The sequence below is a fragment of the Cryptomeria japonica genome, chromosome 9 (assembly GCF_030272615.1).
Source record: "Cryptomeria japonica chromosome 9, Sugi_1.0, whole genome shotgun sequence".
NCBI lineage: Eukaryota > Viridiplantae > Streptophyta > Pinopsida > Cupressales > Cupressaceae > Cryptomeria > Cryptomeria japonica.
Window position 1 is genome coordinate 465,448,122 of NC_081413.1, and position 25,859 is coordinate 465,473,980.

A 25,859-nucleotide genomic window follows, 5' to 3' on the forward strand; every position below is an offset into this window, starting at 1 on the left:
TCCCAAGATAGTTGAGAGAGATAGTGCACATTCAAGTGCCCATAACATTGTTGCCAAAGTTTGCTGAGGGAATTATTCTTGGCTGCAAGAGCGTGCTCTTGAGAATCACCGGAATCAACAAGTCTATACAGACCATGATCCTCAAGTCCCATAGCGATTGGAGTACGAGCCTCGCTATCAACAATGTTGCAAGTGGACGAACTGAAAACAACATCCAACTAGGGAGAATGCCTCATGATCTGGCTGACGGAGAGAAGATTATGTTTCATGCCTGAAACAAAGTAGACATCAACAAATATTAAATTTCTCCCTCTAGAGCGAATTTGAACATTGCCCTTACCGGCAATGGTATACTCTTCGCCTCCTCCAAAGATCACTGAATCAGTGAATGGTTCATATTTGGTGAACCAATCCCGACGATGAGTAAAATGTCGAGAAGCCCTTGAATCAATATAGCAGGCAGAGGATTTTTTTGGATTTGCAATTCTTTTGGCCATAAAAGCATAGAATGTGGATTCTTTTTGCTCAGAGTGCTCTGCAACATATGCCTTTTATTGAGACCCTCCCTGCTTCTTTTGTTCAAAAGCCAATCGGACCCGATAATCAACCTTCATGTGACCATACTTATGACAATAATTACACTAACTTATCACACACTAAAAAATCGATTCAAAAGAACTTCTAAATATAAACTCTAGGTAACAACACGAAAAACCGTAAAAACTTATGGAAATAAATTTCACGTAAATACCCATGAATTTTTTAAAAATTCATCAAAAACCTTAACTCGCTTTGATACCATGAAATGATAATTTGTTGATTCTATTAAACAAAGGAGAGGAATACTCCTTATAGAAAATTAGAAGAGGATCTTTCCATAATGGAAACAATCGAAAACAAAAACAAGAAAAGAAAAAAAAAGGAAACTAAACAATTAAGATGACCATTATAGTAATATTACAATATTACTTTAATGGTCTTGGGTGTCCATCTTGGTGGTTTATAAATACGTGTTATTTTGGAGCGATTTGTATCATAGATTGAAGTTTTTAAGAGATCATTATGTTTATAGAATTGCTCTAAAATCTTGTTGTGTGGAGTCTCCAAAGGGAGCATAGCTTTGCAATTGTATTGTAAACTGTTATCTATTGTTAATACATTGGGTTGTGCTTTGTAGTGTGGGGGTTTTCCTCTTGAAAAGGTTTTCCCCATGTATACAGTGTATTTTGTGTTTATTTTATTTTGAATATGCATCTAAATCTATAACTATTATGGGTTTTAAGAAATTTTTGCACTATTTCCCTCACATAGATTGGTGTAGGAAGTTGTTTTCGCTTACTTGGCTTCCTTTCAATTGGTAGTACAGTCTAGCCATTCTTGATTCTTTTGTTGGGTTGAAGGGTTTTTCGTATTGATCTTTGTTTGAGTGGGAGCTTTTGTAGAGGCATTTTTCATAACCTTGTTGCAGGAGAAAGATGGCAAGCACATTTGGAAGGATCGAGATGGAAAAGTTCAATGGCGACAATATTGAGTCGTGGAAGCTTAAAATGGAAGATATGTTCATACATAGAGATCTATGTATTGCAATATCCGATGTAAAACCTTTTGACATGACTTAAGAAAATTGGGAGTTGATGGATCAAAAAGCCATGGGTTTGATTAGACTTTGTTTGGTAGACTCCATGTTGGAGAATGTCCATGAAGGCAAGACTTCAATGAGTCTTTGAATGAAGCCTGGAGAAATTTATTAGGCTAAATCCTTGGTAAACAAACTATTTTTGAGAAAGAAGTTGTATTCTCTGAGGATGGAAGGAGGATTCATGGCTATCACTTAAATGCATCTAACATGCTCGTTGCTCAATTGGGTTTTGTTGATGTAAAAATGGAGGATGAGGATCGTTGTGTCACACTATTATGTTCTTTGCTAGACTCATGGGATCATCATGTGATGGCCATTGGGAGTACCACTACCACCTTCAAGATGGATGAAGTGGTTGCATCATTGCTTTTCGAAGAGATGCAGAGAAAATCTTCCAAGATGGTTAGGGAGGTCCTTTCTATTCATGGTAGAACAAAGGAGAAAGGTAAGAAGAACAAAAACTCAAATCCAAATTCCAAGGGAGGTCTAAGTCTCCAGGAATGTCCAAGGTGAAGTGTTGGAATTGCAAAAATATTGGACATTTCCATAAAGAATGTGAGGAGAAAAAGAACAAAAAATAAAAAAGGATTCCTCCAATTTTGAATGAGACAAATCCTTTTAGGATGATGGTGAAGCATTTGTTTTAGCCTTGGCAACACATGGATTTGAAGATGTGTGGTTGATAGACTTGGGTGCATCTTTTAACATGATCTCATATAGGGGTTGGTTCTTGAAATATGAAGAATTTAATGGTAGGAAGGCATATTTGGGTGATGACTCTCATTTGAGTATTGTTGGCCAATATAAAAAACCCTCATTGTAGAGTGAAGGGGATTGATGGTGTGTTGTATATCTTGGGTTTGGCACAAAGCCTCCTTTCATGAGGAAGTTGAATGATACGGTGTGCAGGTTGTTTTCTCAAGCGGAGGATGCAAGATGACAATAGGAGCTATGATATTGGCTAAGGGTGTTTAAATTTACACCTTGTACAACTTGGATGCATGCAACATTCAGTGCAATACTTCTTCTAACAAGTTGAAGAAAAGAGCCTTAGATTCTTCATCCTCGTTGTCAGATTGAGCAATGAAGAAATCTTTTGCATCTACTTCCGTTGGTCATGTATTCTAGGCACCAAAGGGTGCTCATTCCTTGGAGATAAAGCTTCTAGTAGAGCAAACAATGTTATAGCACCATAGACTTGGCCATATTGCTGAGAAGGCTCTTAGAGCTCTGAAGAATAAATGCCTTGTTGAGGGGCTTGGCGATTGTAATCTCAAGTTTGAAATTGACGAACATTGCATATATGGAAAACAAAACTATGTTCAGTTTTACTCTAGCTCTCACAAATCTTTTGGGGTTTTGGGCTATATTCATTTTGATGTGTTCGGTCTTGTTAATGTTAATTTGTTATCAAACTTTGTATATTTTTTTTCATTCATTGATGACTATAGTTGAGCATTTGTATACTTCCTTAGGAGTAAATCTGTTGAAAATTAGACTAGTAGAAAGATTACATGTTTGAGAACTAAGAATGGTGATGAGTTTTGTTCAGTAGAATTCGACAAGTTTTGTAAAGAGCACGGGATTGAGAGGCATATGACAACTTCTTATGCCCCTTAGCAAAATGGAGTTGTGGGAACATGATGTTGATGGAGAGGGCTAGGAGTATGCTGAGTGATGTTAGCCTTGAACAGAAGTTTTGGGCTACAGCTGTAGCCATTGCCAGCTATTTGATCATTAGATCTCCTACATCAATGCTTGTTGATAAGACACCCGTGGAGGTGTGGTTAGGAAAGAAGCCTTTGATGAGACATCTCAAAGTAGCTGGTTATGAGGCATATGCACATGTGCGAAATGAGAAAAGTTCTGAGTTGGAGAAGGCGGCTAGATGTATTTTGTTCAGCTATGGTGTTGGTGTGAAAGGGTACAAGCTTTGACCTCCAGTGGCTGAGAAGGTTCTCTACGGAAGAAGTGTGATTTTCAGAGAGATGAAACCTTCCTCACTTGTTATGTAGTTAGAGAAAGAAGAGAAAGAAAGGGATACGGTTCATGTTCCACCTACACTAATGAAAAATGAACTAAGTACACTTGTTGGACCAAATGATGAGGAGAGCTCTAGCACCTTTGAAAGTTCTAAAGAAGAAGAAGAACCTCAATCTCAACCAGTGAGGAGGTTTTCAAGAGTTAGGCAGCAACCGAAAAGTTTTTGTTATTGGTTATTGGATTTCAGCTGTATTTTTGCTTTGATTGCTAACATTTACGAGGCCTAGGATTGTGATAGAGGCTATGGATATGAGTGATGCAGAATTTTGGGTACTTACTATTTTGATACTTATTTTTCTAATTACACATACATCTGTAGAAAACATATCAGTAATATAAATTTTTAAGTATGGACAGAATAAATTGGGCAGACCCTTACCCATCAGTTTTTAGATTATTTTAGTTATTGATTTTTTGGACCATTATACTGACCCAACACATATATTTGACTGCTAACATGAAAATTTGTAGAACATATTGGATAAATTAAAAAGTTGGAAATGCACAGCTGACAATGCAGAGGAAGTTGACTTTACCAAATGGCTATTGTAGTCACAGTCAATCCCATCCTTATTGTTTTCCTTCTCAAGGTACCGTGAATGAATATAAATTTTTCTTGATAGTTGGAATTTTCTTATTGTCTTGTGTAGCATTTTTTAAATGAGTACAAGACTACCACAGTTCTCTGTAGTATTAATTTATCCTTTGTCATACTTAAATATTACTGGATCATTCATTTGTTCTATGAAAAGTTTATTTGCAATTGTTTATGAGATGTTGTAACCAAATGGGTCAGAGACTGAATGATTTGTTTATCTTTGTGGAGAGGCTTTCTAATACATAGGTTTTGCTCTTGCAGATACATGAACTAGGTATGAAGCTTAAGTTGCAAAAGAATCAGAATTTTGAGCTGAGACGCCAAATTCAAGGTCTTACACTTCTCTTCCAGTCATTGGGCATTGTTATGTTAAAGTATTTGATTTCAAAGCCTCATTTTGCATAGAGATACATATGTACTAAAGCAATATAAGGAAAATTATATTTAGTAAACAATAATATGCCATCAAATGGTTAATTATAAACAAAAATAGCATACAAAGTATGGTTTTAATGCAAGAGAATACTGCAGAAGTCTAGAACTAAGATCTAATCCTTCGACACCATCTTTAAGATCTAGGAACTCTAATACGAGACCAATAGAATTATTGCCAATTTGAGTGCTCACATTATATATTCTTACTATGTCAGTACTGAGTAGTAATATTTTTTAGATTAATTAGAGAGGGATATATAGGGGCACTTACCAGCACCAGTATAAACATAATTACAGGTACAACCTTAAAACTTTTACATCACAGAGTACTTGGAAAGATCAAGCCAACATCAAAGGAGAAAATACAGTCCATGACACAAAAATACTACTACTACAAAGACATTTAGACGAAAGGTTAATGGGCAAACCGCTTGAAAGCCAACATCAAAGGAGAAAATACAGTCCATGACACAAAAATACTACTACTACAAAGACATTTAGACGAAAGGTTAATGGGCAAACCGCTGACAAAACACAAGAAAGAAGATTCAAGTGCAACAACTGCCCTCTGATTTCTTTGGGAAAATAGGCTTTCCATCATCCACTAGGAACCTTCATCAATCATCTCTCGAGCCTCCACAACTGAAGATTTTCAACTTATGTCCTATGGCCCCTCCTTTTCTTAGTAGTGCTGGTTGGCAACAAAATCCCCATGGAAATGATGCCACCCAAGCAATCCAGCACCTTTTGATTTGACGGGAGGTCCAAGCAACCATTCCTCTTCCAGCTGAGTGAAAACTTAATCCATACTTAATGCCTGGTGTTAACCCTTCAAAGAAATTGGACAAAGCTTCCCAATAAAATCTGCTGAAGTTTCCTTTTCCATTGAAACCTCTCTAACCTCATACTACATCCCAGATGATGCCTTGTTCCAAACTGACATAAAACATCCCTGATTCCTCCAAACAAAATCCTCATCTGCCATCCCCTTTTTAGGAAACCGTTTTGCAGTAAAACTGCATTTTGTTGAGGAGCCTTTTGAGGAGAACAGCGTTAGTTCTTTTGTGCGTGATTTGATTGCAACTAAATTACTGTATTCAGAAAAAAACCGCGAGGTTCTTTTTGAAATAGAAGGTGCGTTGCTGCTTATAACGTTTGATAAATGGAGGAGGACTGGGTCTGAATTAAAATTAACAGCTTCTTTGTTCTGAAAAATGAGAGATGGTATTTTCTGTAGGAGTATTAAAGACAATGACCTATATGTCATATCGTGGATGCTGATGATAGTTGTGCCTGCAAAAGAAAAATATGATTCCCTTTATGGTGCAATTGATTGGGCTATCATGTTTCTTCAAGATGGGGGCTGCGTTTCAGAACGTAGGGTGTAATTTTTGTATGGTGTGGAATTGGAGTCTTGTAGAACAGGCAGTATGAGTTTGTGTGACTGGATGTCAGGGGTAGCATCTTGTTTCGCATGGTTATTTTTTGAGTCTGTGTGGGGATTATTATTTTTCTGAAGATGCTGCTGATATAATTTCAAGTGTTCAGATTGATACAGAAATTCTCGTGTTTTGAAGAAGTTTTTTTTTAAGAGTTTGAGGTTGGTGCCTCTTTCAGGTAGAGTGGGTGCTTCACTTTACAGGGTGTGTTCTTCAGAGAGTTGGTGCTCTCAACAAACTGGTGTTTCTTTTGTAATCTGGGTTGGTGCCCATTTAAGTTAATGAAAGCTATTTGATGCCGTGGTTTTTCACCCAGAAGGGTATTCCACAAGAAATCTCGTGTTTATGTTTTGTGGTTGCTCTTTTCATGTTTCCATTTAATTGATTGGTTTGAAAGGTTTTTAAATACTGATTCACCCCCACCCTCTCAGTATTTCCAGTGTGCTTCTCACTACTAAACCCACAATTTGGAGCATGCGCATAGGCATGTTTTCCCAATTTCTTTCTACCTTTGGGGATTTGTTGTCAGCCTTGGGTGTTAGGTGAGGTTACAGTGGAACAATTGTGCTTCCTCGTAAAACTGTCCAACCTAGTTGTCTTTGTCAAGGACATTCTCTTATGTGGTTGGTGGATCTTATTTTGGTTCTGTTGTGATTGTGGATGATAATTTTTTCAGGTCTTTTGCTTCAAGAATTGATACAGCTATACAATATCATTGGTGCCCATCTTCAATATCCATGTTTAACTTCATTTGCACCTTTTACCTTTTGAATTCCCCACCCCATTCACATCTCTTAGTATTTGTACTTGAATGACATGGCTAGGATTTTACTTTAGGCTTATGGCAATTTCTACAACGAATTCCTTCTTGCATATGGTTAGGATTTTAATCTAAGCTTTAGAGTTTTGAGAGTTTCAAATACTTTTTTGTGTTGTCATGATAGCATTGCAAAATGAATTCATGCCTTCCCTGTTAAACATTAGGTTATTGTAATATCCCTTTCCATGGAGTAGTTGGAGGACCATTTAGCCTATTCTATTTCCATAGGCTAAAATCAGGTTATAAGGGAATAAATCTAATTAATTATTTAATGTCATCCAATAAAGTACATTTGACGGGTAACTTTATTTAATTAATCTGATAAAGTGACTTAAGTGAAAAATTAAAAGAAATATTAAAGTCACTTTATTAAATGGGCTTTAAATGTTTAATTTGAGTGCAAATTTGAAAAGGCTTTGAGAAAGTTCTATGGGTTTAATAAAAGAGGATCTTGATCTCATTTCTTCATGCTTGGTTTATTTTATCTATTCTAGATTTTGGAGAGCTTCTTATGGAGCAGAAACCCTAGGACAAAAACCTTAAGGGAAATTGGTTTCAATAGTGAAAGATCTACCCTAGCTGATTGTGGGTGAAATCACACAAATTTCACACTTGGAGTTAACGAATTGAAGTTATTGTAGTTTGTGAGGTTTTTCTAGGCGAGACAAATTACTTAGTGTTGAAGTTCAAGATTTGCCAGGAAACAAGCTGGATGCCTTACTAGAAAGAGACATTAGTTGTAGGGATTGATTCACTTGCTGGGTGACTTTCATTGTGGTGTCTTGGCATGGGGCTAACAGCAATAATGGTGTGAGGTTTAATATGCTGCTGTGGCATGAGTTTCGATGGTGTGCTGGGGGCGGATGTGAAAACCTCAGCACGAGGCGTGGATTTTAGAATCTGATCGTGGGAGTTGTATGTTCATTGAGAGGTGTTTATACCAAGCTGAAACTAGTCCTTCCTCCTTGTACAGATTGTTCTGGAGTTGTGGACTGATCTAGGCATCAAAATTTACCCATGCTGGGCATCTACTTGAAGATAATGCTGAGCATTGAGTTTTAAATACAAGAATAGAGTCAATGTAGCTGGGAAAGCTTGGACATGGGAGTTGCGAGTCTCCAAAACTAGCATGGACTCTGTTTATTACGTGCTGTTCAATCTGGAATTTATTATCTGCAGATATTGATGCTTCTTTTACTCAAAAGTGATGATTTGCTGGGTTATATGTAATGTTCCCAAATTATAAATACCCAAATTTTGCCCTAGATCACAATATTTAATTGAAACAAGGTAGGGTTAGAGATGCCTTTCACTTGATTGAGACCCAAACCACAATAACCAAACGAACTGCCTGAGTATTAATATCTTAAGAAAAGTCAGATCTGAATCCTTTGATGTCCTTGCTTGGATGCCGGCATGTTCCCTTTATACCCCTCCATTTGGTTTGTAGGGTGGTGACTTATCTTCAGGGATGTGACTGATGAGATGGATTGCCTATTGGATACTAATCGCATCCCTTCAGTATCAAACTGCCCCTCCTTGTTTAGTTTTAAGTAATCTGAATCGATCAGGGGAGATTGTTGTTAGGAAAAGAGAAGGGGGCGATGCATAAGGAAATCATGATCTGCATGCATAAGGAAATCAGGGTCTGCTCACCATAATCACCACGATCTGCCACTCTTGCTCGGGTCCATGTTAGGAACAAGAAATTGTGAAGTCTTACTGTAGTAAGACAATTTCTTCGATTGGATCTGCTTATCAAGGAATGCGAGTCACTGACCTGGGGTATCAATTTGGGGGCATGACAGTCCTTTCCTCCCAAATTTTCTTGTCCTCGAGCAACTTGTAATGCCCCTTTCCTGGATTACCTTGTAACTTGCCCTAAATTCACAAAATCCAAATGAAACAAGGAACATAGCTTAGAGAGATTCCTTACCTAAGAATAGGATGAGTTAAGTCTGTCTTTGTAACCTAAACCAAGTTATATAATCATGGAGACATAATACATATAATATATTCATCTCTAGGGTTAAAGGTGAAACACACTTATAGTGCATAAATCCAATAGATCTCATAGGCTCAACCAAAACAAGGATGGAGATAGGATGGTCATGATACCTCCAGCTCCAGGCCCAAGAGTAGAAAACCTTGTCCCTCTTGGCCTCATGTAGCGGAGCCTATACATTGTTCTCCATCATACTATTCTTCTTTCCCCTTATGATTGAGTATCCCCTTTCTTGTTTACCTCAATAACTAACTCTTGTAGGGTTTGGAGGGAAAATTGCAATAGGGTGCCCTTGACTCAACCCTAGACCCAAGGTTAGGACCAAAGTTCCCAGACTCGGACTCGGCTCGGACTCGGCAAGGCCGACTTGACTCGGCAAAATAAAAAAAACCCTTGAAATTAAAAGATTTTTAACCATTTAAAACTTGTTTCATGCACCCATTATTGAATAAAGCCCAATTATAATGTGTGCTAGCTTGTTATGCCATGACAGGCATGTTGGTAGAGTATCTACTTGTTTGGGGCTTCTGTTTAGTATTTTCTTTGGCCAAATTGAAATTCTAGGAGCACCAACATGAGACATCATGAACATCTTCACTTGGAAACTTTAAGGAGTGCTTGTGTATGGTAGCTTTAAATAGTGTGCTTGTTGAACTTAGGTTTTACCTTGAGACTATAGTTGACCTTGGTCTTTCTTGGACCTCTTAGTTTTTGGGCTATATATATGTTGGATGGAAGGGGGAATTGTGAGGCTAGAAGGGTTTGAAAATATGCTCTTCAGAGACACGTCCCTTGCCAAAAATAACCTTGTGCCCCATAGGGGGATTTTTTGGGATGTGGGGACAGGTAGGAAATGTCCCCAACTCACCCCCTTTTTAAAAAAATTTAAGAAACATCCCTGTTGTGAGGTACTCACACATCGCCCCGTTGCAAATGGGGACGCCCACTTTTTGCTTGCTAGGGTTAGCTCTTTTAGTTTTGTTGTTGGCCGTTTTAGTGTCTTAGCCTTTGCATTGAAGGGATTGAGTTTCTCAAAGGTCATCAAGTCAAGTGGATCTCCTCAAGGTGGAGTGAAGGAGGTTAGTTCAGTTGAGTGATTAGGGGTTATTTAGATCATTCCTAGGGTTTTTGTGTACTATCCGGTCATGCTTCAAGTTGCTAAATCAAACCTTGGTTGAATGCATAGTGTCCTCCTAGGTCCCGTCACTTACATCAAGGTCAGAGCGAACTCGCCTTAGAAGTCTAGAATGTCATCCTGATCCTGAAATGGCCTGAAATTTGACTAAGTTTGGAAATTTGAAGGATCCTCCAAAAACTAGATTTTGCATTATAACTCATGGAGGTCCGAAACCACTCTCAAACATCCTGACAATATATATGGAATATAACTTAGTTATATTCCATATATGACTCTTGACGAAGAGACTAACTTGTCAAACAACTTTATTTTTTTTTAATTTTTGCAAGTCAAAACATTGACTTGCTGTGGCGCGAGTCCTGGAGCTCGGACTCGACGAGTTTTTCCATAACTCGCGAGTCAGGCGAGTTATGAGAAAACTCGCCGAGTCCGAGTCACGAGTTGTCAAAACTCGCCGAGCTTGGCTCAACTCGCCAACTCGGCAAACTCACCAGACTCGCGATGAGTCTGGGAACTCTGGTTAGGACCTTATCCTCCTTGGCCTCATGTGGTCCTTAACCATCATCATGAGGTGGTCTCATGGTCCTTAACCATCTTTACGAGGTGCCATACTGTTGATGTGTTTTTTTATACACATGCAAACACAAAATAAAATACCCAAAAGTATCTTATCCTCTCTTGATCAAAGTCTCTCAAATGCTAAATATTGGCATAAGGATCACTTGAGATAACTCCAAGGTTCTTATTTGTTGGGTCACGACATGTGGACAATCTCAATGGTTTGATGTGATAATGCTGGAATCATGAGGGGACTTACATTGAACTCTTGAATGCTTGAATTGCTGGAACTTAGATCCTAACTATTTGCTTGGAAAATAAAGAAAGAGCAAAAGGCATAGGATTTAGGGAGTCTATTCTAATCCTAAGAATGCAAGAGAAGAGTGAAGGATTCGATGGAATCCTATTGGGCAAGGTCTCACCATCAAACTAAGCAATTTGACACAAGCTCAGTGCAATCTTCTAAGGGATAATTCAAAGATATTCAAATCAGTACCATCAAACATTGATCACCATTCAAGTTAATGCATAAAAATGGATGTATAACAATTCAAAGTTAAGCTCATATCATTACAGTTGACCACGCAAGGCACTCTTACAATCAGTAAGAGGCTAGTGGTATGGACTAAACGGATTCCACACAAATGCATACAACAAATTCTTCTATTCAATCTAATTAACATGAAAGTAAATGAATTGAGAAGTAGAGACCATGCAACTTGTTGAAGTAACAAATCAAATTCACCATAACTTCAATGAAATCAATTGTCCTTTGCAGCAAGGTTTTGGCAACAATCTTTGCCTCCTCCTAATCTGACTTCTATTCTATCTTCTAGTCTATCTATCCTTGGACTACATACTATTCTATTGACTCTTAACTATTCTTCTATTATCCTTTACAAATGAAGAGATTGAGCCTTATATAGAGAGCTCTTTACAATGAATGGCCAAGATCGATTTGAGATTAATGGTCAAGATTTTACAATGAAACCCTAATTAGGGTTTGTTACAACAAACTTTATTTCGGCCAATGAAATAATTACATTCAGGTTTAATACTGAATTTGAGCCAACAGGACACAAGGGTAGGTGCCTCGAAGTTCGTGTTCCATATGATGAGCTTGGTTCATTGAATCAAGATATGTTGAGGTGGAATTTCTCTGATTGGTGAGTGATGACTAAGACACCACCTCATCTTGCACTTGTAGACTGGATTCATCATCATGAATGAGTAGTGAATAACATTTCTTGATACTCAACATTATCCAGCTTTAGCAATGATGATGATGATCTTCTAACTTTGATTAACTCTTTTGAAACTATCCTCTTGAATGTCTTGATCATGGAGGTGCAAGGTGTAGTGGTTGACTTCCTCTTAGTTTTGGACCTTGTGACTACCTTGGAATGAACCCTTTGATGTCGTAGCTGCTTCTTCACTCCTTTGAGACTCCTTTCTGATGTTGTAGTGAGGATTCCTTGATTCTTTCATCTACATCCTTGAATGTGGGTATCATGTTTTGGTATAAGTGAATGCTTCTTGTGTAGTCACATTCCTGTACTTGCCTATGAAGTCCTCTTGAAGACATTTTCCTTGTATCTTGACCTTGATGTTGAAATCTCCTCCTTGGGATACTTGTTCCGATCTTCCTCCAACTTGGTTCTTTTGATTTCTTTCTTCACCTCCTGCAAAACAAACAAATGAGCATCAAACGCACATGGTATATACCTTCTATATAACCTCCTAATTTGATATGATCTCTGATTTTATGTGATTTGCAGGTTTGATAAGAGGTCGCTCCTAAGGGTAGGTAATGGAAGTTAGAGCAATTCCATCACCTCTTCATCAATTGATCTCTTGTACCTTATTCATTCCTTAAGTTTTTTAATCTCCTTGTGCAAAAACCATCAAATTACCTCCAATTTGTGCCTTAGAAGTGAATTCGCTCTCATGAAGGAGCAATGGCAAGTGATTTCCCTCCAATTTGGGAGCAAAGGAAGTAGAATTTGCTCCTAACAAGGAGCAATGGAATTTTTTTAGATACTTAGCCAAAATTTCAATCTCTCTCTTTATTCCATCAAATCAAAACTCAAGTTCTACCCTTCATGCGTGAAAGTGTGTCAAAATAACCTCAAGAAGAGCATTGGAATCAATTTTGTTCCTATCCAAGGGCAAAGGAAGAGCTTTTTGCTCTCAAAGGGATGCAAAGGAAGTAGTTTTCGCTCCTAGAGAGGAGCAAAGGAAATTTTTTGGTACTTAGTCAAATTTTTGCTCTCCACTCATGAATTCATCTTTCCATATGCAAGTGTTGTCGCATTTCCTCCACCAAACGCCTTGGAGATGATTTCGCTCTGAGATTGGAGCAATAGAAGTGAAATCCGCTCCCAATGAGGAGCAATGGAAGTGAATTTCGCTCCAATCAAGGAGCAAAGGAAGTCACTATACCTTGGATTCTTAGCTCAATCTCATTCACTTACCTTCCTTCCAATGACTCAAACCTTTAGTTTTTAACCATCCACTCACGAAAACATGTCAAATTGGCCCAAAGGAGGCTCTAGAATCAATTTAACTCTCAACCAAGAGCAAAGGAACACAAATTCGCTCCTATTGAGGAGCAACGGAACAAAATTTCACTCCCAATGAGGAGCAAAAGAAATGAACTTCACTTTGTAACTTAGTTCCTTTTACCCATTCCATCAACTTAAATACATTGAATCATGCTCAAGTGAGGCTCTAGAAGTGAATTCGCTCTCATGAGAGAGCAAAGGCAGCAAATTTCTCTCCCAACAAGGAGCAATGGAAGTGTTTTTCGCTCCTGTTAGAGAGCAAAGGAAGTAGTTTCTGAGTTGACACTTAACTCACTTTCGCTCACTTACACTCATTTTCTCAACTCAATGTGAGGTCTTATGAGGAATTTCGCTCTCAACTTGGGGCAAAGGAAGATGATTTCGCTCTAATTTGGGAGCAAAGGAAATGATCTTCAAGTTCATCCTCTAGCTTGGTCTTATCACTTCATGCCTTAGGTTTCAGTCTCAATACCTACCTTGAATGTGATTTTGCTTTACTCCAATAGCAATGAAAGGAAATTCGCTCTCAAAGGAGAGCAATGGAAGTAAATTTCGCTCCTGTGAAGGAGTAATGGAAGTGACCCAAATTTGTCATCGTTCTTCCATTCCTTAGCCAAAATCATGATGAACTTCGCCTCTTCTATGATTAAAATGGTGTCAAAGGAATTTAAACTCCCTCATTTTCTTCAAATGTGCTCAAGAAAGCAATTTCACTCCTAGATGAGGGCAAAGGAAGTGATTTTCGCTCCTGAGAAGGAGCAATGGAAATGACTTCCACACTTAACCTCATTCAAGGTTCTTGATCAAGGATAGAATCCTTCACTCAAACTGAGGTGTCATATGATGATTATAGGCAGCTTTAGGTGATTTGGAAGGCCTGGGAGAGATTTTGCTTCTAAAGGGGAGCAATAAAAGCAAAATTCGCTCCTAGATTGGAGCAAAGGAAATTTTAGCATACTTAGTCAAATTTTGCTCCCAAGTCTCACCTCTCATTGAAGTGTAATTGGGTCACTTGGAGGATCAAGAAAACACCTGCATAGTCGACTAGTCTTGGCCTAAGGGGCTCCTCTATCAAACTCTTAACTTGACTCCTCATCTCACATTACTTCATTTCACACCTCACCAAAGGGCCATTCACTTGACTCCTAGCTTCTTGACCAACTATATACCTCTCCAATGCAAAGGTTAATAGCAAAAGGACTCTTAACACTATCCTAGAAAGCAAAGAAAAAAGTGGGGGTCCCCATTTGCAATGGGGCGATGTGTGAATACCTCACAACACATACCTAGTGAGAAAATCTTTCACCGTTCCCCCTATTGTGTCTCTTATCCCTCTACCACAATTGGAGACATCAATAGCATACAAATCATGCATCACAATACACAAACATTATGCAACATCAATTCTATTAGATTTCCACAATCCATGATCATGATAAACAGCTTTTGGATTTCATTGTGTGCAAGTTTTTATGCAACATAATCTTTATTATTGATATACATAGAGCATGTTTGCTAAGATATGAAGTGCATGGATATTAGATTGTTCCAAGGCAGTAGCTTATAAATGCATAAACATTGTAAGTGCATAAATATTACAAGTGCATATTAGTATATTGTTTTCATCCATTCATACCAAATCGCAAGGGTTAATATCCTCCATGCTGGATGCTTGAGATCTAAACCTTGGGTCTTATGAAAAGATTTTTGTTGTCATATTATGATTTTTTTATTGAGGGGAGGGTGTCATGATTACTAGATTGGTTCCTCCACATAGCTCCATTTGTTAATTGCCCCCTCTTCTTTTGATGGAATGCTCTTAAGGTCTCCATCATATCTTGCTTTCTTGCTTAGGTTTCCTTTTGCTTCTTCATCAGATATTGTTTTTATAATATGTATCTGGCTTCAACATATGTGGCTTGGTTCCCAATTTCCTTTGCATTTATAATACAAATTCTTTCTTTTAAGATTCCTCACATTACATTTATGTCCATGTGCCCATGGATCTTTGCACCTAAAACACCTCTATTTCCCTTGGGTTTCATCTTGTTTACAAGTGTGTCCTCATTCCCATTTCCTCTTGCAATCAAAACATAGACCTCTCTTCCTTAGTTCTTCTCGTTTGTCATGAGAGAGGTATGTCTCCTTGTGCTTGTCCTTCTCATAGAAGTGCCTATCTTTTGATGCCATCTTCTTAGAGTGATCCTTTTCCTTTGCTTGGGCGGAATCCAATCGAGTGGCTTTAAGCATTTCTTCTTGGAGTGTAGGAGGATCCAAGGCACTTACTAGCCCTCGGTTGGTATCCGCCAATCCTTACATGAATAGCTAAGTGAGTCTCTCCTCGGATATTCCACGGACCATAACGGTTAACCTTTGGAATTCCGTGATGTAGTCTTCAAGGGTTTTATGATGCCACCAATCATGTGCCACCCCTTCTAGATGTAATATGGCGAATGTAATGGCATCTTTCTCTGTCATGGGGCAAAGAGTTAGGTATGTCTCTAGTTTTTGTAACCATGCATGAGCTGTAATTTTTCCCGACCCATCAAAGTTAGGGACGGACAATTTTCCCATTTTATTCTGTATATCTTGGTTAGGTTGGTTATTTCTCCTTCTATGAACATTCTTCATCCCAACCTTACAATATGTGGTGAAAAGGATGCTTCTTTTGACTTCGGGGTCAAGCCCCACATATTCTATGGCAAGTTCTCTCACATTTGGGTTGTTAGTTTTTTCATTTTCCCTTGGTGATCCCTCCCCGGATAGGAAAGGGGGTCCATTTGTACTTGGGTTTGATCCTATCGCAGTTTCATGATTACTTTTGGATTGGCTGGGGATGACTTTCCTCTCATGTCTTTGGTTTGGCTTAAGAGTATTGTTTATGTTTTGAAGGGTTTGGAGTAAGGCTTGGGTTGTCTGTTCATTCTTTTCCATGAAATTACTCAATTCATGCTCGATTTGAAAGTTGTTTGTATTGTTTTGGTAGGTAGCCTTCTTCTTTTCCCTTTCTAGAGCCCTAATTGCTCGTTGACTAACTTGCATCAACTATTTTCCCTCAGGCTGACAGGAACATGCTCTGATACAACCTGTAATGTCCACAAATTATAAATACCCAATTTTTGCCCTAGATCACAATTTTTAATTGAAACAAGGTAAGTGTTAGAGATACCTTTCACTTTGATTGAGACCCAAACTTTAATAACCAGATGGACTGCCTGAGTATTAATATCTTAAGAAAAGTCAGATCTGAATCCTTCAATGCCCTTTCTTGGATGATGGTATGTTCCCTTTATACCCCTCCATTTGCTTTGTAGGATGGCAACTTCTCTTCAGCGATGTGACCGATGAGATGGAGTGTCTATTGGACACTAATTGCATCCCGTCAGTATCAAACTGCCCCTCCTTGTATAGTTTAATTAATCTTAATCAATTAGGGGAGATTGCTGTTAGGAAAAGAGGAGGCGATGCATAAGGCTATCAAAATCGGCTCACCATAATGAAAATGATCTGGTAATGACCACGATCTGACTACCATGATAATCGCAATCTGCCGCTCTTGGTTGGGTCCATGTTAGGAACAAGAAATTGTGAAGTCTTACTGTAGTAAGACAATTTCTTTGATTGGATCTGCTGATCAAGGAATGTGAGTCACCGATTTGGGGTATCAATTCGGGGGCATGGCATTATAAGACACAGGTCAGAAAACCACATTGTGTCTCATTGTTTTCCATACTTAACTGCAGCTAATTGAATAAATATTCTCTGTTATCAGTCCTCTTCATTGAATTATTTTTATGCATGAATGATAATTAAATATTTATACATGCAATATTATTGTAAAACTGAAACTCTCCAAGCAAACAAACATTCAAACTGTTATCGTAACATGCAACTGTTAAGTATGGTGGAAAGTGGAAAAAATTACTGCATATAAGGTGAAGGGAATCTTACAGTGATGGAGAAGCAATTAGAGGCCATTAAATTTTACAGTAATTTAAACATTAAACAGATATATCATATTATCATTTATGAAATTTCATTTTTGGTCTTAAGTGTAGTTGTATGTATGAACAAAAGCAATTTGGTGGAATTCAATGACAACCTGTGTCATAATATAGCAATAACAATGGTTACAATTACATGATTAATTCATTCAAGTATGAATACAGATAGACATGTGAATTAGGTGGGAGATTCAGAAGGTACAAGTAGTGAATATAAATGCTAGGGTTTTTACTTCAGCAATATGACAATATCTACAATGAATTCCTAGGGGCATATGGTTCAGATTTATTTGAAGCATTAGAGCTTTGAGAGTTTCAATTACTTAATTTTTGTGTGTTGTAATAGGGTTACAAAAATGAATTTGAGGCATCCCTGGAAAACATTAGGTGATGCAGAAGCAAAAAAAGCCCGTTAAATTCCAGCAGGAATTTAAGTATTAAACAGATTATGTTACTTATCAAATTTCTTATTGGGTCTCCGCTGCAGTTTTATGTATGAGCAATTTGGTGGAAGTCAATGACAGCCTGTGGCATAATATAGCCATGACAATTTGTTACTGTTAAATGATTAAATCACAGACTAAATAGTACTGTAACTATGTTTAAGGGATTATTATAAAGTTAGTGGAGGCTCTATAGGATTCTGAATTTTTTTATGAATCAAGATAATCGTTATTTTGTATTTTTTTTAATTTTTTGATTAGAATGTTTTTGCTGCAATTCTGTATTGACTCGAGAATGTTCTTGAAGAATTACTGGACTACATGGAGATGCTGGAGGAAGGAGTTAACAAGTCAAATGAATTGGTACTCTCAAGTCTCTTAGATATACTTTTTGAGATGTATTGCTTTGAAAGCAAAAATCTCTGATAACTGTAATTGTTCTTACCTTTGTTCTAAAATATAATATATTTAAAAACTCAATTTGTTTGTTTCTTTAAAAATTCTAATTCCATCATCTGTTGCCGATCTATTGGAGTTTAAAGGACAGCAGATATTTCAGTTCGTGAAGAAAATAACCAATATCATTATTTGTTTCTTATGATGGATGTTTTATGTAGCTGTTTTCCCTCATATTTTATCACTTAATCCTATTCAGAAGATAGCGATCTACTTTATTTCATAATTATCCATGCCTTTCGTTTGATATCTAGAATCTTCCTTAATTGCCTATGATAGCATTTTACCTCCTTGTATGAGATCTTTATTTGGATATAACATCTGCTTTCATCCTGTATCCTAATATTACCGTTGAACCTCTCTAATTGAGGGAATCTTCTCACTTTTTTGTTTCACTTAATATAGTGAATAGTGTTATTACGCTCAAGGGTGGAATTATTCTCATTCCTATATATGCATTTCAGGTAAATACGATGAAGAAACAGCTTGAAGACAAAGATATTGAAGCAAAAAAAATGACAGAAGGCAAGAAACCAAAAAGTGGAGGAAAGGAAGACAAGAAGACTAGTGAAGGTGGAAATGCTGTTGATGCATCAAAGGCAAATAGGTGATGCAGGATACAAATTGGCTGTCAAAAAAAGTTGTTTTGCAGTTGTAAAAAATATGTTGGCTCTCAGCATAGTTCAAAAACTCAGGCTAGGCAAAAACTCACCAAAATGTCAGAACATTAAAATACACATAAATTTTTTAAAAAAACACATGGAACTGAATTTATAGAAGTTGTAAGTTGTTTTTTCTTCATTTATAGATAAAAAATGAGTTCAATGCACATCACAGTGTCATATGATTATAAATTACAAATCTGTAGTATTATTTCTACAAGTTTCATCTGTGGAAATATGGGCCCAAAAGCAATTTGTTTTTGTTTTTGTTTTTGAAAACTAGAGTAGGGGCACTGGGGATGGCAGCCCCCACTGGTGTCAAGACCACATGGACCTTCAGACTTAAGAGTTGTGAATGATTTTGTGAGCGTGTTGGAATGAGAGCTGAAGAAAATTTGGGAAAATTTTCCATCATTATGCAAGTGTGAGTGAGTTTTGCTCACCGTCAGTTTTGGCAAATTTTTGGGTAACTGGCTCAGAACTGACCAAAACTCAACCCTGCAAATCAAATTTTGAGGCCAAGTACCTTAGCCCTGGAAAATCATGCATGACTACTCAGCAAGTTTCAAATGTATGATTCTCATGATTACCAGTTAACATTCCTCAGGGCCAAATCATCTGCCAACATGCCTATCTAAATGATTTGGAAGTTATTTTGACAAGGAATCAATTTTCTCTGTAATCTTGATAACTCTTTTAACTGTCTTTGATTTGGAAGAGTGGGCTAAAGGAAAAATAGAAAAAGGGTAATTACAAACAAACTTGTAACACTGATAATCCTTTCTGGAAGAAAAGTGAACAAATCTTGCAGGATGCGGAGATTACTATTTATGGGAAATTTAGTGAAGTTTAATTAGATTAAAAATTTAAATTAGGAAAAAAAATGATTTGAGTTTGAATAGCTAGTCTTTCTGATCTCCAGTTTGAGATTAACAGCATTGCCTATTTACACCAATTGTTGATTGTTTATCATTGATGAATTAAAATGTTTTAGTTAATTTTTTAACAGCTTTGTCCTTTCCCATTCATGTTTTTCTTTCAAAGCATACTGCTATGAAGCATCAAGCATAATCGAAAGTGTTTGTTGTGTGTCATATTGCCCATGGTTGACATCCCCAAGTTTTCGTTTTTTTGTTGGGGCTGTTACTGTGTAATTTATTCCATGCTAAACAATATCAAGTTTTTCTGAATTCGGGGAGGGAAGTTGGATTTCTTTGATGTTATGAAATTCATGAAAATCTCTTGATTGCTGAAAAAATTGTGATCTAATCGAGAATTAATAGCACTTTGTTGACCAAAAAATTGTGTTTTTGACTGATTAATTGAAAAACCTAAATTTTTTTTGAGGAAAAAATTGACAGCAAACTAAGCAAAAATTATTCAGAATAAATTGCCATTTTTAAAAGACTTCTGCTACTATGGTATGGTATATATTACAGTTGAAAAACTTGTACTTGCAATAACTTGGCAAACCCAAAAATTTTAAAAACTTGGGTCTCAGCAAAAGCTCAGCAATTTTATTGAACATTTTAAAATACATAATTTTTAAAAAAATTCTTTTTAAACACGCGTTATTAAGTTTGTTGAGCATATTACAAATTTCTATCATATGTATAATATAAATCAAAATCAGAGTTTAATGCATATCATAGTCTAGAAAACAAGTTTGACCTCTAAATGAGCTACAATGCCACTTGCACTAGCCATGTCATATGTTGAAGTTGCCTCATCTAAAAATATTTTTGATAAGTTGTGCAATAATAACATCTAAGATAGCACACTCGAGAGTTTATCTCAATTCTTCTTCACCCCCTCATTGTAATCAATATTCTTGTTTGAAAGATCGCACTAACTAATGGGAAGGCGGGGTCAAGGGACATCGCTCCTTGTGGGGGGTATGAGGGCAATGCCTTTGAAACCACACAAACCTTCATCACCAACGGAAATCGTAATTATTTTAACTACAGGCAAGAAAAATAAATTATATGGATTTGGACGAGTTTTTAACACAACAATAGTGATATTTTGCATTTACTCACAAGTTTTTTAGGAAAAATTTGTTGCAAGTTTTATAAAAAGTTGTCAACAATTTTAAAATACATAATTTTTTTTAAAAAATTCTTCAAAAACACGCATTATTAAGTTTGTTGGACATATTACTAATTTCTATCATATATATAATATAAATCAAAATCAAAGTTTAATACATATCATAGTCTAGAAAACAAGTTCGATTTTTAAATGAGCTACAATGCCACTTTCAATAGCCACGTCATATGTAGAAGTTGCCTCATCTAAAAATATTTTTGATAAGTTGTGCAATAATGACGTCTGAGTTAGCACACTCGAGTTTATCTCCTCTTCACCCCCTCATTGTAATCAAGTTTCTTGTTTGAAAGATCACAATAAGTAATGGGAAGGCTGGGTCAAGGGGCATCGTCCCTTGTGGGGGTATGAGGGCAACACCTTTGAAACCACACAAACATTCCTCACCAATGGAAATCGTGATTATTTTAACTATGGGCAAGAAACATATATTATATGGATTTGAACGAGTTTTTAACATAAAAATCCGTGATTTTTTGCATTTACTCGCAACTTTTTTAGAAAATAATTGTTGCGAGTTTTACAAAAACTTGTCAACGATTTATTGGGTGAGTAACTAGCCATGCAATTTGGCTCGTGAGGAGTCAACAAGTTTTGCAATACTATATACTATATAGTAATATACTTGCAATTCCCAGTTTACAAATTTTTAGCACTGTACAATTCTGCCACAGATATTTTGTGCAACTAGAAGCATTTATTGTTATAGGCCATTACTTGCTTCATACACTCCTAGTATTAGCTCGCTTGTTTGTATGCCAAGTGCAATGGATTTTAGGCTTAGGGTTGATGACCACTACAAGAATGGAGAGGATTAGTTTTCAATGTATTTACTGCAGTTTGAAGATATTAAAATTTCTATGCCCTCAATCCTGTTTAAATATCTCGTTGTCATAAATCCCATTTAACTCTCCACCAATCATACATCTAATGCCTTTGTCATCGGATTGCATAGCAACTTGTCTAAGTGTAATAGCTACCTAAATCTACCCATGTCTCATGGTGTATAGCAAAGCATGCCTCGGGATTCAATGCAACCTGTCTAAGTATGATTACCTAAATCTACCCAGGTCTCAAGATGGATAATAAAGAATGCCTTGGGATTCAATGCAACCAATCATTGATGAGATTAGTATTGGTTTATGAAGTAGTTTGATGCTACTTGCCAAGGCTGTAATTGTCGTAGAAAGTGCCAAGGCTTCTAGCATTCCAAAGGAAGAAACTTTCTGCAAGGTATATTACAAAATGTTGAACACTTTGAAGCAGTTTAGTAATCTTACCTTTGGTTGGCACCAAGTGTCAGGCATTAACTCTCCATTCCGATGCACATCGAGATTGATGCTGAGGAACCCCCTCCTCAAATCCCTCTTCTATATTCTTTCTGAGCTGTGCAGTTATGGGGGTTCATTTACCATTACTTGAAGACCCAACCTCATTCTATGACTCTTGTTGTATTCTTATTGATTATGAATCTTACGGTATATCATGTTTTAGAACCTACTTGATACTGGCCTATGTGTGTGTATACAATAGATTTATGAAGTGGAATGACTTTGGTCATGTATTGATGGTAAAATCCAATTATGTGTATGTCTCAATTATATACATGCTTTGCTTTGATGATTAGGATACTGAGATATAGCAAATTGAGATTATAGAGTGTGTTGATAGATGAGAGATGATGTGGTGATGTGTTTGATAATCATGAATTATGTGTGTATGGTGTGACTATGTTTCCATTGACTGATCTGTTGTGTGGTGTTTCACACATCAATTTCTACAATTATGTTTATGTATAAGATCATGCGATAATATTTGTCTAAACTTGTGCTTTGACTATGATTTATGAGATAAAATTTAATGTGCACAATGAATGTGCAACACTTCACAAGGTTTGGCCAATGAGAGGCATTTGAAGAATTAGTCATTAATCACCTATCGTCTCCAAATATTCCATAGAGTAATGAGACTATGACTTTGCATTTCCACCATGTGACTTTGATCATGTGGAACATGTTGAACCTTTTTTTATCCTTGCATTTGTCTCTTAGGTCATCTTTGCTTTAATATCTAAAGTTGTTTTAATGCCCCGCCAAGGAACCCCAATGTAATAATAACTAATAAATCAAAACACAACAAATATATTTAAAAAAAAAAAAAGGAAACATAAACACATCAACCATTTCTAACTCAATGCAATACTAAATAAATGCATTTTATAACATAGATGAATTATATCAATGTTTAGCGGAATACTTATTCACATCTCATTACACTCCTCTAAGGGTTCCCTGATGGCACTACTAAGAAACACTTACTAACATATATTAAATATCACTACGTTAATCATATGAGGATAACTAAATTCCATTACATTATTTTGAATCACATAAACATCTTTAATAGGATACATGACATATCTTAATAGAATAAACTCCCAATCACAAATCATTTAACTCATATAAAGACCTATGCCAAGTTCTTTTAAAATCACCGAATGAAGGATTCCTATGATAACCTTCATCAAGAATAAGAGCATACATGGGTAAAAACACAACGTTGTGTCACCCTTTTATAAAGAAAGTGGCCAACACAATTAAAACTGTTTAATTTCGACTGCATAAAAGTGTCATTTTTAAATTGAATTTCAGAATGATGTAAATTGATCAAATGTAGAAATATTAAAGAAATTTATGTGTTATTTTTTAAATTGATATTTTTTTTTATATATTTAAAGACATTTTTTATTGCTGAAAAATGCTAAAAATTAGGGGTTCTAGTCGGCGTCACCAAAAAAAAATGAAAACGAACTTATTTTTCTCTTATTTTAATTTTCCAAATAGATGACATGTATATGCAGTGCTAAAAAAAAAAAAAATTGATGTAAATTTTTCTCGTAATAATATTTTAAGTCCAACATAGCTAAATTTGGTAGTTTTCATTCGTCACCTTTTGTCTACTAAAATTTACCATTATCAAAAAAATAATTATACCCTTTTGGAGAAAATTCTCTCATTTAGGGAAAAATATTTTAATTTTTTTCTTAATACCATTTAATGCTTTAAAAAAATAAAATCAAATCAGCTCCTTTTTTATCTTAAAAAACCTACTTAAAATGTTTAAAAATAAAAAAAATTAAAATTAATCAAAATATTAAAAAAAACATAGGTCTAGATTTTCGTGACTTCGAGCTCTACAAAAGGGTATGTTTTGATTTTTATAAAAAAATATTCTACTTGAAAAAAATTGAGCAGAAGTGAAAAGTTATAGAAATGTAGACAAAATAGGTGATTTGGCTACCACATCACCTGCCACATAAGTGAGTTTGGTTGAACTCAATTCGGTTGAATTGAGTTCGGCCGAACTATTCTAAACTTGTGTGATTCGGTCAAACTATTTCAAGCTGGTTGTGGTCCGCCAGCCGACCAGGTGACAAAATGTCATTTTTTTTTGTTTTTTTTACAAAGTCAACCCAAGGTAAATCTAAAGGTCATCTTGAACGTATTTTTGTGGGCAACTTTTGAAAGGTATTCTTTTATCTAATTTTATATTTTTTTATGTTAATTTTAATTTATTAATATAGAGAATGATTTAATATTTATATTATGTGTGTAATTTGACATATTTTCTTTTAAATAATGTCAAAAAAGAAAATTTGTTTAGATGTATGTTTGTCTTTTCTTTTCTAGTTTAATTAGGATCACATCTTTTTTGCATTTTGGGGTTAATTAACTTGCTTGAAGTGTCTTATGCCTTTGGTATGCTTTGTGTCTGATAGAAACCTAAAGGTGATAACAAAAGTACCCTCTCCCCTTGACTTCCATTGGACGTTGGGTGTAAGAGAAATTGTTATTATCTTCCTTTTATGTAGAAGGGCCCGCCTCTTGAGAAGCCCATAAGGCTAAGCGAGAGGGAACGACTCGAGTGGTACTTCTGCAACCCGCTAAATAAATTAATAACACGTTAGGCGAAACCCGCGACGACCTAGTGACGTGTATCTACACCAATAGTTTTCCCTCAGTATCCACACTTGTGTGAGATGCTTAAAAATCCTCTTGAGGACTAGGGATGGGTTCTTAAATGAGCAACTGTCGCATGGGTAGACATTGGGTACTGTTGAAGTTCCCCCACTAGACATCGTAGAGTAGTGACCAACCCTTATTTTTGTTTGAACATCGCAATAATTTTAGTCCAAGGGGATAGTTGGTTTCCTCCCCAAGATACTCACCATATGGCTCCCTTGAGATGAGACAAAAATCCCTGGCTTAGCATAAGCTACTTGTAGCTTTTCGGAAAGAGGGTGATTGGGTCATCCTTCTAGTCTTGGAGGCCCCTACCTGTCCTCTCTTGAAAAGACAAAAAAATGTACATGCCTGTCTAGGTATGACGACATTTGAGTTGATGGAGATTCCAAGATGTGGGTTGTTATTATCACCACGAGGCCTTGACTTTAGGATAAGAAGTGATTGAAGTATTTTTTATTGTGTTGAGACCAATGGAAATTGGGCTGAATTTGGCCTACGAACATACACATTGATGTAAATTTTTGAACTATCACTAGTAACAAACATTATGTCTTCTTGTTTGCAGTGTTTGATCTAATGGCTACAAAAAATTATGTGTATGTATGTGTGCATGTAGTGTCATGTTTGTATGTTTATGTGTGTACATACATGTATGTATCTATGTGTGTATGTATGTATAATTATATGTGTATGTATGTATGTCTATGTATACGTGTATGTGTGTATGTGTGTGCTATGTATGTGTGTCTATGTAATGTATATGTATGTGTGTATGTGTGTATGTGCATGTATGTATGTATGTATGTGTACATGTATGTATGTGTACATGTATGTATGTATGTATGTGTGTGTGTGTATGTGTGTATGTATGTATGTATGTATGTATGTGTGTGTGTGTGTGTGTGTGTCTATGTATATGGATAT

At 36.3% G+C, this 25,859-nt stretch overlaps 1 protein-coding gene across 2 annotated transcripts in view; it reads left to right on the forward strand.

Annotated features, from left to right (window-relative positions):
- LOC131072029 (FKBP12-interacting protein of 37 kDa) overlaps positions 1–18,971 on the forward strand; it is a 132,367-nt gene extending 113,396 nt beyond the window's left edge. For both annotated transcript variants that reach the window (XM_058008031.2, XM_058008030.2), the window contains 3 exons: positions 4,542–4,611; positions 17,994–18,049; positions 18,607–18,971. In XM_058008031.2, the coding sequence (XP_057864014.2) occupies positions 4,542–4,611; positions 17,994–18,049; positions 18,607–18,753 (273 nt within the window). In that variant the 3' untranslated portion in view covers positions 18,754–18,971. The remainder of the gene's footprint in view (positions 1–4,541; positions 4,612–17,993; positions 18,050–18,606) is intronic.
- Positions 18,972–25,859: the final 6,888 nt, after the last annotated feature.